The sequence below is a fragment of the Archocentrus centrarchus genome, unplaced genomic scaffold, assembly GCF_007364275.1.
Source record: "Archocentrus centrarchus isolate MPI-CPG fArcCen1 unplaced genomic scaffold, fArcCen1 scaffold_43_ctg1, whole genome shotgun sequence".
Taxonomy (NCBI): Eukaryota; Metazoa; Chordata; class Actinopteri; order Cichliformes; family Cichlidae; genus Archocentrus; species Archocentrus centrarchus.
This window is the reverse complement of record NW_022060269.1, coordinates 1,991,282-2,005,628: the sequence shown is the minus strand read 5'-3', so window position 1 is coordinate 2,005,628 and position 14,347 is coordinate 1,991,282. Positions and strand designations below refer to the sequence as shown.

The 14,347-nt window shown below is 41.4% G+C and overlaps 1 protein-coding gene across 1 annotated transcript in view; it reads right to left on the bottom strand.

Annotated features, from left to right (window-relative positions):
* The window catches only part of LOC115777086 (RNA binding protein fox-1 homolog 1-like), a 246,800-nt gene that overhangs the window by 20,662 nt on the left and 211,791 nt on the right, over nucleotides 1–14,347 (bottom strand). The window contains 2 exon segments of the mRNA XM_030724906.1: nucleotides 4,920–4,995; nucleotides 12,563–12,612. Coding sequence (XP_030580766.1) covers nucleotides 4,920–4,995; nucleotides 12,563–12,612 — 126 coding nt within the window.

Genomic DNA, 14,347 nt, shown 5'->3' with positions numbered 1-14,347 from the left:
TCTCCCGGAAGCTGGCGGAGGCAGCGGTGAGGTGCAGGACGGCATAATCTGTGGTGGCGGCGAAGAAAAATAGCCACCTAATGTGATCGCCATCGGAATGGGTGGAGGGGTTGCAGCTGGCGGAGCAATCAGCTGCCGTGGCGAGGCTTGGGCTCGATGCTGAGGTGGAGCGCGACGTTGCTGGGACCTTCGCCTGCTGGCTGGCCCGCCCAGGGCCAGGCGAGTGCCATAAAACTCGGACCTGCGCTCTGGGGCGAGCCAGGGCTTCCACCTCATCTTCTCATCGTGGTAATATTCAATTACCCTTGCACGCTCCTGGAGATCATAGTCCGCGGGGTCCATTGCATGGTTGCGTCCTACTGTCAGGATTCCGCTGGTGCAGGCAAGGCAGAGGACCCCAGTGCAGGACTCAGAGGCAAAGTGTACTTTAGCTTGGAACTTTATTTATCAAAAAGGTCTGGGCAGGTGCCAGCAATACACAAAACTAAACTTGAACATAAGCATAACTATGGACATGGCATGAAACGTGGAGCACACAGCAGGCAGTGCAGACGACACTGCCCATACAGAGACGACAAGGACGCGACAAAGAACAAAGCAAACCCAGGGGCTTAAATACATACAGAAGGTAATGGTGGGTAACAAGAAACAGCTGGGGAACACAGGGCACAGGTGAACAGAATCTACCTAATAAACAAGGGAAGCAAAGCTAGACAGGACACACAGGGAGTACTAAACTATCAAACTAAAACAGGAAGTAAACAAAGACACAAATGCAGACTAAGCACAAACCCATAACCAAATGAAGACCCACATGAGAGAAACCAAATAAACATAATCAGAGATAACAAAACATAACCAAAAGAACACAAAGCACTGGGCCACCGACCCAGGATCATGACAACCTACCTGGTCAGTTTATTGAGGGGAAGGGTGCTCAGATTGGCTCAAGCTGTGTTGGCAGGAAATGAAATGAATGGGCTTTCTAGAGAAATTCAAATTGGTGTTTTAAAAGTTTAGCAGTCTTGATGTTTCTGCCCACAAAATACTTAACCTTTGCCAGGGAAATAAGAGTGTGGCGGGCTTCGCCGTGGATTTTTGGATCCTTGTGAAGGAGACCAGATGGGAGGAAAGGGCTCTTTGCGGTGCCTTTTCACACAGCCTCAGTGATTATATTCAGGATGAACTGGCAGTGAGAGCTACCAACTTCCCTAAACGATTTAGTCACTTTATGCATTAAGGTGGATGATCATTTTCAAGAACTTCAGCACATGAAGGAGTAAAAATCCCAGCAGTCTTGGATCTGGTGGGCCTCTTGCGCTGGAACTGAGTCACCAGAAGTGGAGAGTGGGGAGTTGTTGGCAATGGGTGAGTCACAGCATGAACCCATGCAGCTAGGCAGGTCTAGTCTGAACACTTCCAAGCCTAGGAAAAAAAATGTCTTATGGGGTCTGTTTTTTGTTTTTTTTTTGTGGTAAGGGAAGCCACTTTGCTAACAGTTGCCTTAAGTGGTTAAAAGAGACTGCCCGTCAGTGAAGCTGGGGACCCCGGCAGGCAAGAACAATGTGAAAATCTCCCCATCTAGATTAGCAATTTCTGCTGTTCTGTGCAGTAAGACTCTTTCTCTGGCCATCCCAGGACTGATAGACTCTGGAGTGGAGCAGAGCTTTTTGGATCGAGCATTGCTGATAAATTAAACATAACCATTGAGATTTTCCTATAGCTTTCCAGGTTACAGCCCTTAATAGCAAACAGGTGGATCTCATTTCTTACGGCACTGTCCCCATCCATCTGACCACCTCAGGAAACCACAGTGAGTACTTCAGTTTTTTGGTTTTTTTTTTATCTTTTTTTCATTAGTGCTCCAAACACACCACTGGTTCTGGGATTCCCATGGTTGAGTATGCAGAGTCCTGCAATTGATTGGGGGTGCCAAAGAATAACCAGCTGGAGTCTCCACTGTCATGAAGTCTGTTTACTGTCTGCCTCTCCACCTGGTCTCTGTGCTCCACAGGAAATTTTGAATCCATAGACCTCTCTGCAGTTCCCCCTGAGTATCATGAGCTCAGGGAGGTTTTCAGTAAAGATTGAGCTCTCTCCTTTCCTCCTCATTGGCCATACGATTGTGCTGTAAAACACCTGCCAGGTGCCACTCTTCTGAACAGCCAGCTTTACAGCCTCACTAAACCCAAGAGGGAGACAATGGAGAGATGCATAAAGGAATTGCTGGCAGCCGGGATTATTTGGCCCTCCTCTTCACCTTTGGCGGCAGGGTTTTTTTTTTCTTTGAAGGAGGACAAAACCCACCTGCCCTGTATCGACTACAGAGGATTAAACAAGGTAACCATTAAAAACAAATATGCCCTTACTCTCCTCAACTTTTGAGTTACTCCAAGGAGCTGTCATCTTCATCAAGCTGCCCACAATTCCATGACATCTTCGGCCACTGGACTCTCCCCTTCGAGGCCTCAGTTGGGTATCAGCCTCCCCTGTTTCCCACCCAGGAGGGTGATTGGTCTGTCCCCTTGGTCCAGCATCACCTCCATCGGTTTCTCCAGCTATGGTGGACCACGAAGGTGGCACTCCTTTGGACAGCAGACCAGAACAAGAGGACAGCTCACCATCATCAAACCCCAGCACCTGACTACAAGCTGGGTCAGAAGGTTCGTTGTCATCCAGGAACCTTTCTCTGTGAATGGAATATAGAAAACTTGTCTCCAGCCTATATCAGCACATTCCAGTGGCGGATGCTGGTCTTTCAAGGAGGGGAAGCTCAATTTCGGCCTACATCATAAAATGTGTCGGTTTATTTATACGTAAATTCTACCCTCCATTCCTTTTCAAGAAAATGATCTGTGACCCTGTCGTACCAACAAGGCGTCTTTTCCAGGGACTTGACTAGTGTCCTCTCAATGGCCAGCAGAGCTAGGCTGCTTAAATGGCCTTGGCCCATGGTGTTGCGGGTGTAAGACTTGAGCTGCTTTAAACAGGAGAAGCTCCCTCTCTACACCTGCAGATGTAGCTCCAATTGTTGCCACTAATAACAATAGTTTGTACACCTGAGGCATTGCACTGGCGCGAGGCTAGTGTGAAGTGTGTCCGCCTGAGAGTGCTTTGTGACGGTGGAGGGGCTCAGCAGCACCCGCTGGACAGAAACTGCGATAGAAGTCAGAAAGAGTGATAGAAGTCAGTCTCCAAACACAAGCAGCTACAAAAACCCACCAGAAATAGAAGCTCGATTTGTTGCTAGTCGTCTTTAACAAAGAAAATGCCGCTAAGAGGATTAGGAAAGTCTCCGGTTCAACTCAGAACAGAATGAAAATTAAAAAATGCTCCCACGGATATTTACACTGAAAGATCGCTGATTTGCTCATTTCGCTGTCAATCAAAAAGGGATTCAGCCTCAGACAGATCATCCAATCATCATGCAGAAGCTGGGCGTCCAAGCCAGCCGAGGCCAGCCCACTGCCCCATAGACCCCCAGAGACGCTGAGCGTCCTATGGGCGGGACAAAGCCCAGCATTTATCCAATGACTCGTTTCGTTTCACTGCACTCTTTGCTTCGCTATTGAACTCTGTGGACGCTCAGCGTCCACACTGTTTAAAGCACTGTGAAGCTGTGGGAATGAGTGAGAGGAAAGCCGCGTCGTTACCAGTGATAAGAAGCTGATTCTGAACAAAAGTTGAGTGCGTTGTAGCGCATATTTAGTCAGTGACATGTACACACAACAGTATATATTTGGTCACTTATTTTTTGACATTTTAGGGGAAGCTGAGCTTCCCTTGCAGTCTTAGCGCAATCGCCTCTGGCTCATTCATGATTGATTCTCTGATTAAACCCGTAACTGTATGCCTCAAACTGCCCAGGAACTTGACTGCTGATAATGTCTTCTACGTTTCGCAGCTCAAACCTGTTCAGTCGAGCTGCTTTTTTTTTTTGTTTGTTTGTTTGTTTGTTTTTTGCAAGTTTCCTTGTGAATGGTTCATCACCTCTCTTTTGTTCAGGACAACTGCAGCTAAAGAAGCGAGATAAAGCTGGAAGAGTGGAATTTCGAGGAACCTTGGAGAAAAGTGTTGCTTGCCAGCATAAGAGCCCCCTTTAAAATTGTTTAACAGAGTTTATTTACAGTTTTCAATCTCACCTCTTTTCTGCGCTTGTGTTCAGATCTTCAGGAGCTTAACAGAGATGTTGTGCTACAGTTACATCATTTGGCATACTTCCATGATTAATTGATGGTGCTGGAAATGATGTTTATGTTTTTGTATTTTGAACTCTTGCTCATGATTGAATCACAGAATGAAATTACTTCAGAAGATGTTCTGACCATTGTGGTCATAAGGAATCTCAGTCTGAAAGCTAAGCTTTCACTAAACCATACTGCAAAGATTTTTTTTACAATGGTCCAAAAGTATGAGATCACTGATTAAAAAAAAAAAAAAAAAACATGGATTAAAAAAATTGTCTTCTATTTCCTTCATATCAGTTTGTTAAGGCCTGCAGCATCTAATAAGTTGAACAAGGCAAATAATCAGAGTGTACTACATTAAAAAAAAATGTCAACATAGCACTTGTAAGGACTAGCCCTAAAGTGATCAGAAAACACACATTTTTTTTTAAAGTTAAGGTTACCTGAACTCAGTGTGAAAGTAAACGTTTTAAGTTAAGTTGCTTATCAGCTTATCTCTTTTCTTATTTTTACTCCACCTGAGTACTTATGTGCAGCAAATGCAGCTTTAAACTATGTAACTATGATGAAAGCAAAAGCCATTCTCAGATTTATGAATATTTTGAAGAAACTTTTTTGTAGATCTTCCTTTTAATTTAAAGGAAACATATCTTGAATTTTAACATTTTGTGGATGTTAGGTGTGATGAGAAGCCAGAATGGATGTGTAGCAAGTACTGTAGATCAGTCTTACCATGGCACCAACGCTGTATGTTGCTGCTGGAGTGAGTGTGTGGCTGTAGGGGTCGGCAGCATATACTCGTCCGTAACTGCAAAAAAAGCAGGTGATATCAATAGATGATGAAGCCAAATTGTGGCAGTCCAAGAAAGCTCATAACCGTTCATTGTTCTTCCTTGTTTTACTCACCAATAATCTGTGAGACTGAGTTGGATTGAATATATTTATAATGGTAGGCCACATAGAAACATTTCTGTAATGATAACCGAAGGTTCCAAGCTTTCATTACATTTATGCTGAAAGTTATTATATATCAGGTGATCAAGAATGAAAAATTTCTCTTAAACGTGTTGATAGAGGGAAGTCATTAAAGTATTCTGGCTGGCCAAGTATAGTTTTTGGTGATGTCCTGTGTGTTGAAAAACCACATAGGTTTTACCAAACCATAATGCTTGGTGTTGTCAGATATCTGGGTTCAGCAATCTTTATCCTCTTTATCTTCAACAGTCTTTCTCTTTTCCACTCATAAAGATTAATGAAACTGTGTTTTATTTCTTTCCAAAAGCATTTAAAACTAGCAATATAGAAAATGGTTTCTGTTCTTAGGAATATGAAGGTAGTCATTATATGTTACCACAATCAACTTTTTGATGTATACATGTGTATTTATTGACCTGATGGACACAGAAGATTATTAAAAAAATGTTTACATAAGAATATGTACTGCTGTAAAATCCAGATGAGAAGATTTCACATTATGCAGTGAATGCACCAAATCACATGGCATCAATAAAATTAGTCTAAATTTTAAATAATCAAAGAATAGAGAAAAAGTGACATCTATTATTAGAAAGATGCAGACTGCAGCAGCAGCATTTATTCCTAGTGAGTATTGTCATTGTAGCCAGCTAGGCCTACTTTCTCCTCTCCTAGTCCAGTCCACTCATGAAAAAGGCCAATCAGGAGCCAGGGCTTGGGCCCATAACTGAGCTGATTTGCATAGCAGCCCAGTGGTTGAAGCGATTAGAAGTTAATCCTGATTAGTTGTGGACATTGCTATTCACCATGCAGTCCCCCCAGCACCCACACTCAACCCAGCTCTGTATTTGACCTATCTTATCTCACAGTGCAGAATGCTAGCCCATCATCTGTGTGTGTGTGTGTGTGTGCGTGTTTTTGTGTGTGACCAAACATGTGTGAGTCAGCTAAGCCACTGCTACAGCACAAAAACAGATGGAGTTTGAGTCAAATGCGTTTTAAAGTGACCCTGAGGTGAAAAGATAAGCACAGAAACAACTTTTTCAACAGCCCACAAAATGGTTAAGCACTTGGTCAAATGCATGAGGTATTCTGACATAGCAACAATTTAGGAAAAACAAAAAAAATGCACAGTTATAAAACTTTAAAACCTAAGGCTGTAGGCTGACGGCCTTTTTCTTTGTTAATTTGTAAAAATTATACCCTATTTTACCATTCTTAAGGGAAGCCTACTTCAGCACCAATCCACTGACTGTTTGCTTGCTTCTTTCTTTCTCTTTCTTTCTTTCTTTCTTTCTTGTGTTTTTTGGGGTAGACTAGTTGATTTGTTAATTTGTGTAATTTTGTATACTTTGTATACTTAACATTTTTCAATAAAAAAGATTGAGTCTTTATTTCAAAGATGACTGACATCACTCAGGTGTCTAACTGTTTGGGATAGTCATCCCAAGTAACATCCACTTGAATGCCAGGTCCCAACATCACATTGCAGTATAACAACATGATAAACATGGTCAGTGGTTTTAATCTTGTAGCTGGTTGGTAAACTTTAGTGGTCCATCCAATAATTCTTTAACATAAATGCCAAGCGCATGGTGACACTGAAGAAAATGTCAGGGGATTTTAAAAGCAATCCATCAAGGATTTGCTGATATATTTCAGAATGGTGGTGGACAGTCAACTATATGTCTCCCACAGCCTAAATAATCTTTCTATGAGTTACTACTTTGCTGGAAATCAACAGTAGGATCCCTCTACCACCAACTACTTCCTACCATATTGGATTCTCTTCATTGGCTCCCTGTTAAATCCAGAATTGAATTTAAAATCCGTCTTCTTACAGGCAAGGTCTTGAATAATCAGGAACCATCTTATCTTAAAGATCTCATACTATCGTATCACCTCAAAAGAGCAGTTCTCTCTCAGACTGCTGGCTTACTTGTGGTTCCTAGGATACTTAAGAGTAGAGCGGGAGGCAGAGCCTTTAGCTTTCAGGCCCCTCTCCTGTGGATCAGCTCCCAGTTTAGATTTGGGAGACAAACACACTCTCTACTTTTAAGATTAAGCTTAAAACTTTCCTTTTGATCAAGCTTATAATTAGGGCTGAATGAGATGACTCTGAACCACCCCTTAATCCTATAATAGTCATAGGCTGCTGGGGGTTCACATGATGAACTGAGTATTCATTTTTCATTCACCTTTTTTCACTCTGTTTATACACGACTCTGCATTTAGTCATTAGTTATTATTAATCTCTGGTTCTCTTCCACCCTATGTCTTCTGTCCTGTCTCCTTCCTCTCACCCCCACTGGTCGCAGTGGATGACTGTCCTTCCCTGAGTTTGGGTCTGCTGGAGGATACTTCCTGTTAAAAGGAAGTTTTTCCAGGTGCCCAGGTGGCTCAGTGGTGGAGCAGGCAACCACATGCATATACCACTTTGCGGTGCGGGCAGCGCAGGTTTGAGTCCTTGCCTGTTACCGATCTGCCCCCATGTACAATGTTTTAATGGATAAGGATTATCGTTGTTAAGTATTAACCCTATACCGCTGAACATGTTGTAATCGACTCAGTGTACTTCAAAAGAGTCACCGTGCACATACTTCCGGCAACAATTACCATAATAATCCTATGCTGGGTTTGAAGTGCAATTTCTCAACTTTCAGAAACAGCTTGATTTTTTCAGATAGGACAAACGGTTGTGTAATTACTGTAATTCAAACTCCACTTGAACAGCTGCCTCAGCGCTCAGTGTTAACCACTGAGGAGCAGGTAATGGGTGCTTCAGTGGTGATTGCCCAGCAGTATAGTGTTAAAATATGTATGCTGTGTATGTGTTTCAGATGGGTCTCTTGTTGAAAAACTACAACTGCAAACTGTCGGTCTAGGCATTCAACCGAGCCTACCCATGTTTGCATGCCTCCACTTTCTTGCTGTCAGGTTTTAAAAATTGTGAGGCTGATTCTGGTGAAGGAGTCGCTCTCATGACTCAACTAGTGAAGACACTCCAGTGGCATGCCATTCTTCTGTGTCACATTTTCAGATCACCTCAGATCACTTGGAACCCCAGCTGAGTGGGTAGTAATAAAGTACCTGGTTCCTGGTACCAAGTACTAATGGAAAAGCCTACAGACGCCAAGTCGAGTCAAGCCGCGCTGAATAGGTACTACCGTATTTTTCGGACTATACGTCGCTCCGGAGTATAGGTCGCACGAGCCAAAAAATGCATAATAAAGAAGAAAAAAACATATATAGGTCGCACTGGACTATAAGTCGCACTTTTTTGGGGGGGGGGTTGATAGAATCCGAGACCCAGAGCAGAAATTCCATCTTGAAAGGCAATTTAAAATAATATTGGATTAAAGAACAGTTACGCCTACGTTATGCTAACGTAACACATTCAGCTACATGACACACAACGAACACGTGTTCGGTATGTTAACGTAACATTAAGTTATTCAGATAACCATAGCATAAAGAACATACTAACAAGTTAACCAAACCATCAATCCATTGAATTCTTCATCCTCGGTGTCACTTCTAAACAATTCCGTACACTCCGTAAACGAAGCGCCGCTTCCTCTTCTGTGTCGCTTTCGTCAGACTCGTCGTCAGCTGCAGTTCCAATTATTCCAGCCTTTCTGAATCCCAACAGGATGGTTTGGTTGTTACTGAAGCCCATGTTTTCTTGATCCATCCAATGACTTTCAGGAAAGTTGGGTGGCACATTCTCCCAGTTGCCGTTAAGCTGTGCTCTCCATCCATCATCCACTGCGCCCACAGGTTATGCAAGACTGCCTTAAAGCTGCAGTTCACGGAGATGTCAAGTGGCTGGAGTATTTTGGTTCATGTGTTATAAATGTCACATATACGTCGCTCCGGAGTATAGGTCGCAACCCCAGCCAAACTATGAAAAAAAGTGCGACTTATACTCCGGAAAATACGGTAATGGAAACGCGGCATATGAGGCAGACCTTCAAGAAGCCAGTTCTCCAGGCTTCTTGAAGGTCATTCAAAGCTCTTCTTTGGATGTTTCTGTCTTTTCTTCCATTCACTGTCAGGATGCTCCCACACTGCTTCAGTAATGTTGAAGTCTGGCCTCTCGGGAGACCAGCCCATGACTGATAGTGTTCCATTGTGTGTTTTTCTATCCAGGCACACTTTCACTGCATTGCCAGCATGTTTGGGACTTTTCTGTGCTGATAAATGATTTTTGACAAGATCTCTAGCACCACTGGCTGAAAGGCAGCTCCAAACCATGACAGAACCTGCACTGTGTTTTACAGACAGCTGTAGATGCTCACTGTTGCACCTCTCACCAGTGGTGCAAAAAGTGGGTATGCACTATATGCAATGCATAGGGGCACCACACAAGGGGCGGGGAGGGGACGATGTGGGGAAAATATTTCTCGCATGTTCTGTGTTCAACAACTGTGCAGATGATATGATTAATAACAGAGGCATGGCGTTGATTAGGCGCCCTGTGCTCCTTCACCTCCTCTCTCCTGGCATCTCATTGTTAAGTGCCTTTTTTGGAGTAATTCATAGTTCATTTGGAAGTGGCTTTAAAAAAAAAAAAAAAAAAAAAGAATTTAAAATGCACTGTATTCCGAAAAGCAGGATTCATCTGTATCAATCAGTTTATCTTCACTGGCAGTACAGATTTCTGAGAAGGCACACCTGTCTGATGGTGGAAGGACAGTTGGGACAATACTGTCGTGCAGATCAAGTTTGATGCCAGGCAGCAGAAGCAGGACATCGTGGAGGCGATGGGTGCTCACATTAATGCCAATGACACGTTATAAGCTACCTTTATAGTAGGTAGCTTTTAAAATAATTTTATAAGTGATAAAAGTGCAGCCCAAAAGTGTTCATGGAACTTCTAACAGGAGACTGAAAAGGGAGACAGCTTGGATTGCTTAATTTTTTTTTAAACCCATTTATTTATTTACTTACTTACTTACTTAGTTATTACATTAACTAAAATAAATTGATGAAAAGAATGTTTGCAAGGAATCATTTCAGTGATTTGTAGTGGAAAATGTATGAAAGGTCATGCTGACTAAAATTTTATCCATCTATTTTAGATTTTCAAAACTTGCTCCACCATTTGTAGTAGCTTTGTTTAAGCCAGTGAAAATACTTCAGCATGAAATGTTAACAAAACATTTGTGAATCACAGAATTCAAAGTTTTTGTGAAGAAAGTGCCATCTCTTGGTAAAATGGTAAATAGGCTATTTCTTACATAATGCTTTTCTACTCTAATTGAGCACTCAAAGCGCTAATACAACACATTTGCTTTCACCCATTCACACAAGCACTTCCAAGCTAAGTGCTTTTACTGTATAACATTCATACTCCAACACTTGCATTGGAGAGCAACTTGGGGTTCAGTATCTTGCCCAAGGATACCTTGGCATGCAGCCCGGTGCAGCCAGGAATCAAACCAACAACCTTCAAGATTAGTAGGTGACCTGCTCTACCAACCGAGCCACAGCCACAGCATTTTTGTTTCAACTTATAGCTTAGTGTTTCTTAGTGTTGTTTATTGCTCTGACCGTGGAGCTCCTGATATTAGTTTGCTTCTGTTAAAATATTCCCTTTTACTTTTATGGTATAAGTTGATTGTAAATATTTAATCATAAATACATGCCTCACTTGTACAGCTATCCTGTTTTGAGAGCTCAGTTCATGGTTTGGTCTGCTGGCATGTTGTTACACTCCATGTATATCCTACACTTCTCAAGTGAGGGGTGGTAACATTTATAAATGGCTCCAAGAGACCTTTCAATCTTGTGTAAATTTAAAATTTACCTTAAAGAGCTTCACTGAGCTCTTTTGACTTTCCCACTGTTTGTATTGGTTAATCCAAAATTTGCTATTGAATAAATTCTCTTTATGCTGGAAAAGCTCTACCAGTTTTCATCAATTGCAATCACTAATGAGAAGTTAGTAATCTTTTGACCTCAAAAACTTGGCCTTGACAAGTCAAAAGACACTGTAGAACCTTCAGTGTTCTACAGGGGTGGTTGAAGCTCAGGAGGTAGAGCAGGTCACCTACTGATCGGAAGGTCGGCGGCTTGATTCCCGGTTGCTCCGGGCTACATGCCAAAGTATCTTTGGGCAAGATACTGATGAGGGAAGCATTGGAGTGTGAATGTGTGTGAATGTTAGATAATAAGCACTTAGCTTAGTTACTGATGTAAGTGCTTGTATAAATGGGTGTGAATGGGTAAATGTAAATGTGTTGTATAAGCGCTTTGAGTGCACTGACAGAAATCACAAACAGTCATCTCAAGGTACTTTATATTGTAAAGTTAAAAACCATACAATAATTACAGAGAAAACCCAACAGTCATTTGGAATGACAAATGAAACTGCAGTCCAAGAGCAAAGTGCTCTCTATTGGGACAATGTGGTACTATGAAATCTTTGAGATATGATGGGGCCTGATTATTCAGGACTTTATATGTGAGGAGAAGGACTTTAAATTTCAGTCTGGATTTAAAAGGAAGCCAATGAGGAGAAGCCAATATGACAGAAATAGAATCTCTATTTCTAGTCCCTATCAGTACTCTCACTGCAGCATTCTTGATCAACTGAAGGCTTTAATAATAATAATTGACAATAGTCTAGCCTAGAAGTAATGAATGCCTGAACAATTTTTTCAGCATCACTCCGAGATGGGATTTTTCTGATATTAGTGGTAGTGAAATAGTAGTGAAAAGTAGTAGTGAAAAAAAAAACATCCTACATAAAAGACATCCTACATATTTGTTTAATATGCACGCTGAAGGACATAGCCTGGTCAAAAATAACTCCAAGATTTCTCACAGTGTTATTTGAAGCCAAGGTAATGCCATCCAGAATAAGTATCTGGTTGGACAACAAGAATTTTTAGGGCTGAATTTATGGAATATGGAATTAGAGGTCATCCAGGCTTTATGTCTTTAAGACATGCCAGTAGTTTAATGAATTGATGTGTGTCATGTGGCTTTGTATATAAATAAAGCAGGGTATTTGGATAATTACTGGTCTGGTTTGTAGCAAATGGCCTTAGACTTCAACTGGATCTTAAAGGATCTCAGTAACAATACAGTTTAAAAGTACAGTACAGAAACTCAGCAACACTGTGGGCTTTGAGAGTTGATATCAACTACATACAAAATTAATTTAATCTAACAAAACTTAATGCACGACACTGTGTTCCAGGAACTTTTAATTCAGTTAAGCTCATTTGTGTCTGTTTTGTACTGCAAGTAAAAATAAACTCCATTATGAATTTAACTCTTAAATCCACACTTTCCTCTGGAGACATTTCCATGTAAATAAAGCCCACAGCCTTTGTGAAATAACATTTTGACAGAACATAAGATAGAAATAAAATGAACATGGATCTTACCTGTCACTGTATGAAGTAGGCTGAGCATATCTGTAGGCAGTGTAACCGCCCTAGAAAGGCACACACACATAAAACATATAATGGTAAAGTTAATGGATTTTGAAAAACAAGTGTTGCTTATCGACTTTTTCTTTGTGAACACTGATATGTTTAATAGCTGGGGTTAACTGTAATCATAGTGATAGTTCTGCATTGGTGTATTTTATGTATCTTGTGGAAAAAACACTTATACAAAATGTCTTGATGCATGCTTAATCATTCAGGAAAGGAAATCCCAGAAACTGGGATTTGGGATTTAAGATGGTAGATAACAGGGACCACCTGAGATTCAGCCTTAGATGCAGACATAGCAGGACTACTCCTAAAAGTCTAAAAATGAGATCTGAGAAATCCTCCAGAAGGCACAGAGTCAGCTGCTCAAGAACAGGTGAGACAAATTTTACCACTTATGTGCTAAAATCAAAAGAAGACTGGATTTGACAGACTTACATTACTTCTAGATGAGAAGCAATGTAAGTCTGAGAAGCCTCATGTAGCACAGTACAAAAAGTCTAAGACCAGGCAGCAGAGAAAATTTAATCTACTTACTGTGCACCAGAAACATTAGCACATTATGGAGAGTGTTCTCAATGGCCAGCAGAGAGAAGGATGCCCGACTCACACCCAGGATGTGGACAAGTGAGTGAAAAATCTGTCTGACAGACAACATACTTAAGCAGAGAAAAAAATCCTTGCAAAAGGGTTGAACTTGGCTATCACACCAGGACAAATTCCACTAGTGGAACTGAGAATCCAGCCATAGAACAAACCATCCAAAACAACATTGTGGATGTGGAAGTGGTGCAACTGCGGATGAAAGTTTTGGCCTGTCTCAGAAATGCAAAGTCCCTAGCATCCAATATCAGCATTGAGGAAAGGAAGGCACTCACATCGCTCAGTAAGGATAACAACATCATCATCCTTCCAGCAGACAAGGATAGGTGCACAGTTTTGCAAAACCTGACAGACTGTCATGAGAAAAATCGGTCACTGCTTAATGACAAAAATATGTATGAACCCCGAAACAAAATTCAAACAGTGGTTAAAGGAAGAGGGTCTGAAGCAGTTAGAACAGGACAATGCTATTGACTGGACATTATACCACAGGTTATACCAAGGGTAAGCTACATTAAGTCTGTATGGTTTACCAAAGATACAGTGTTATGCAAAAGTTTGGGCACCCCTTATAATTTTCATGATTTTCCTTTATAAATCATTGGTTGTTTTGATCAGCAATTTCAGTTAAATATATCATATAGTAGACCAGGGGTCTCAAACTCCAGGCCTCGAGGGCCGGTGACCTGCACCTTTTAGATGTGTCTCTGCTTCAACACACCTGAGTCAAATATAGAAGTCATTAGCAGGACTCTGGAGAACTTGTTTGCATATGTTGCAGGTCCCAGCTGACACAGGGACTCCGGTAACAAAAAGAGTGTCTGTAAAGCAATTGTAGAGTGGAAGTAAGAAGCACACCAACACTCATGTCTTTCTCCAGACCGCGTATATTAATAATTTTGTTTCAACTCATTTACAATACATTTCAATGCTTTAAATGTCCAGTACAAACCATCTAGATAGATAAAAATCAAAATGGAGTGGCATCCTGCTCTCATTCATTTCTTATTACACAGAACTAGATGCAATTACAACTTTTCCACCTCCAGGTGACTCTTAGGAATGCTGGTAAACAATGTATATATACTGTAGTTTCAATGTAATATAGGTTCCTATTTCAATAGTGCAAAA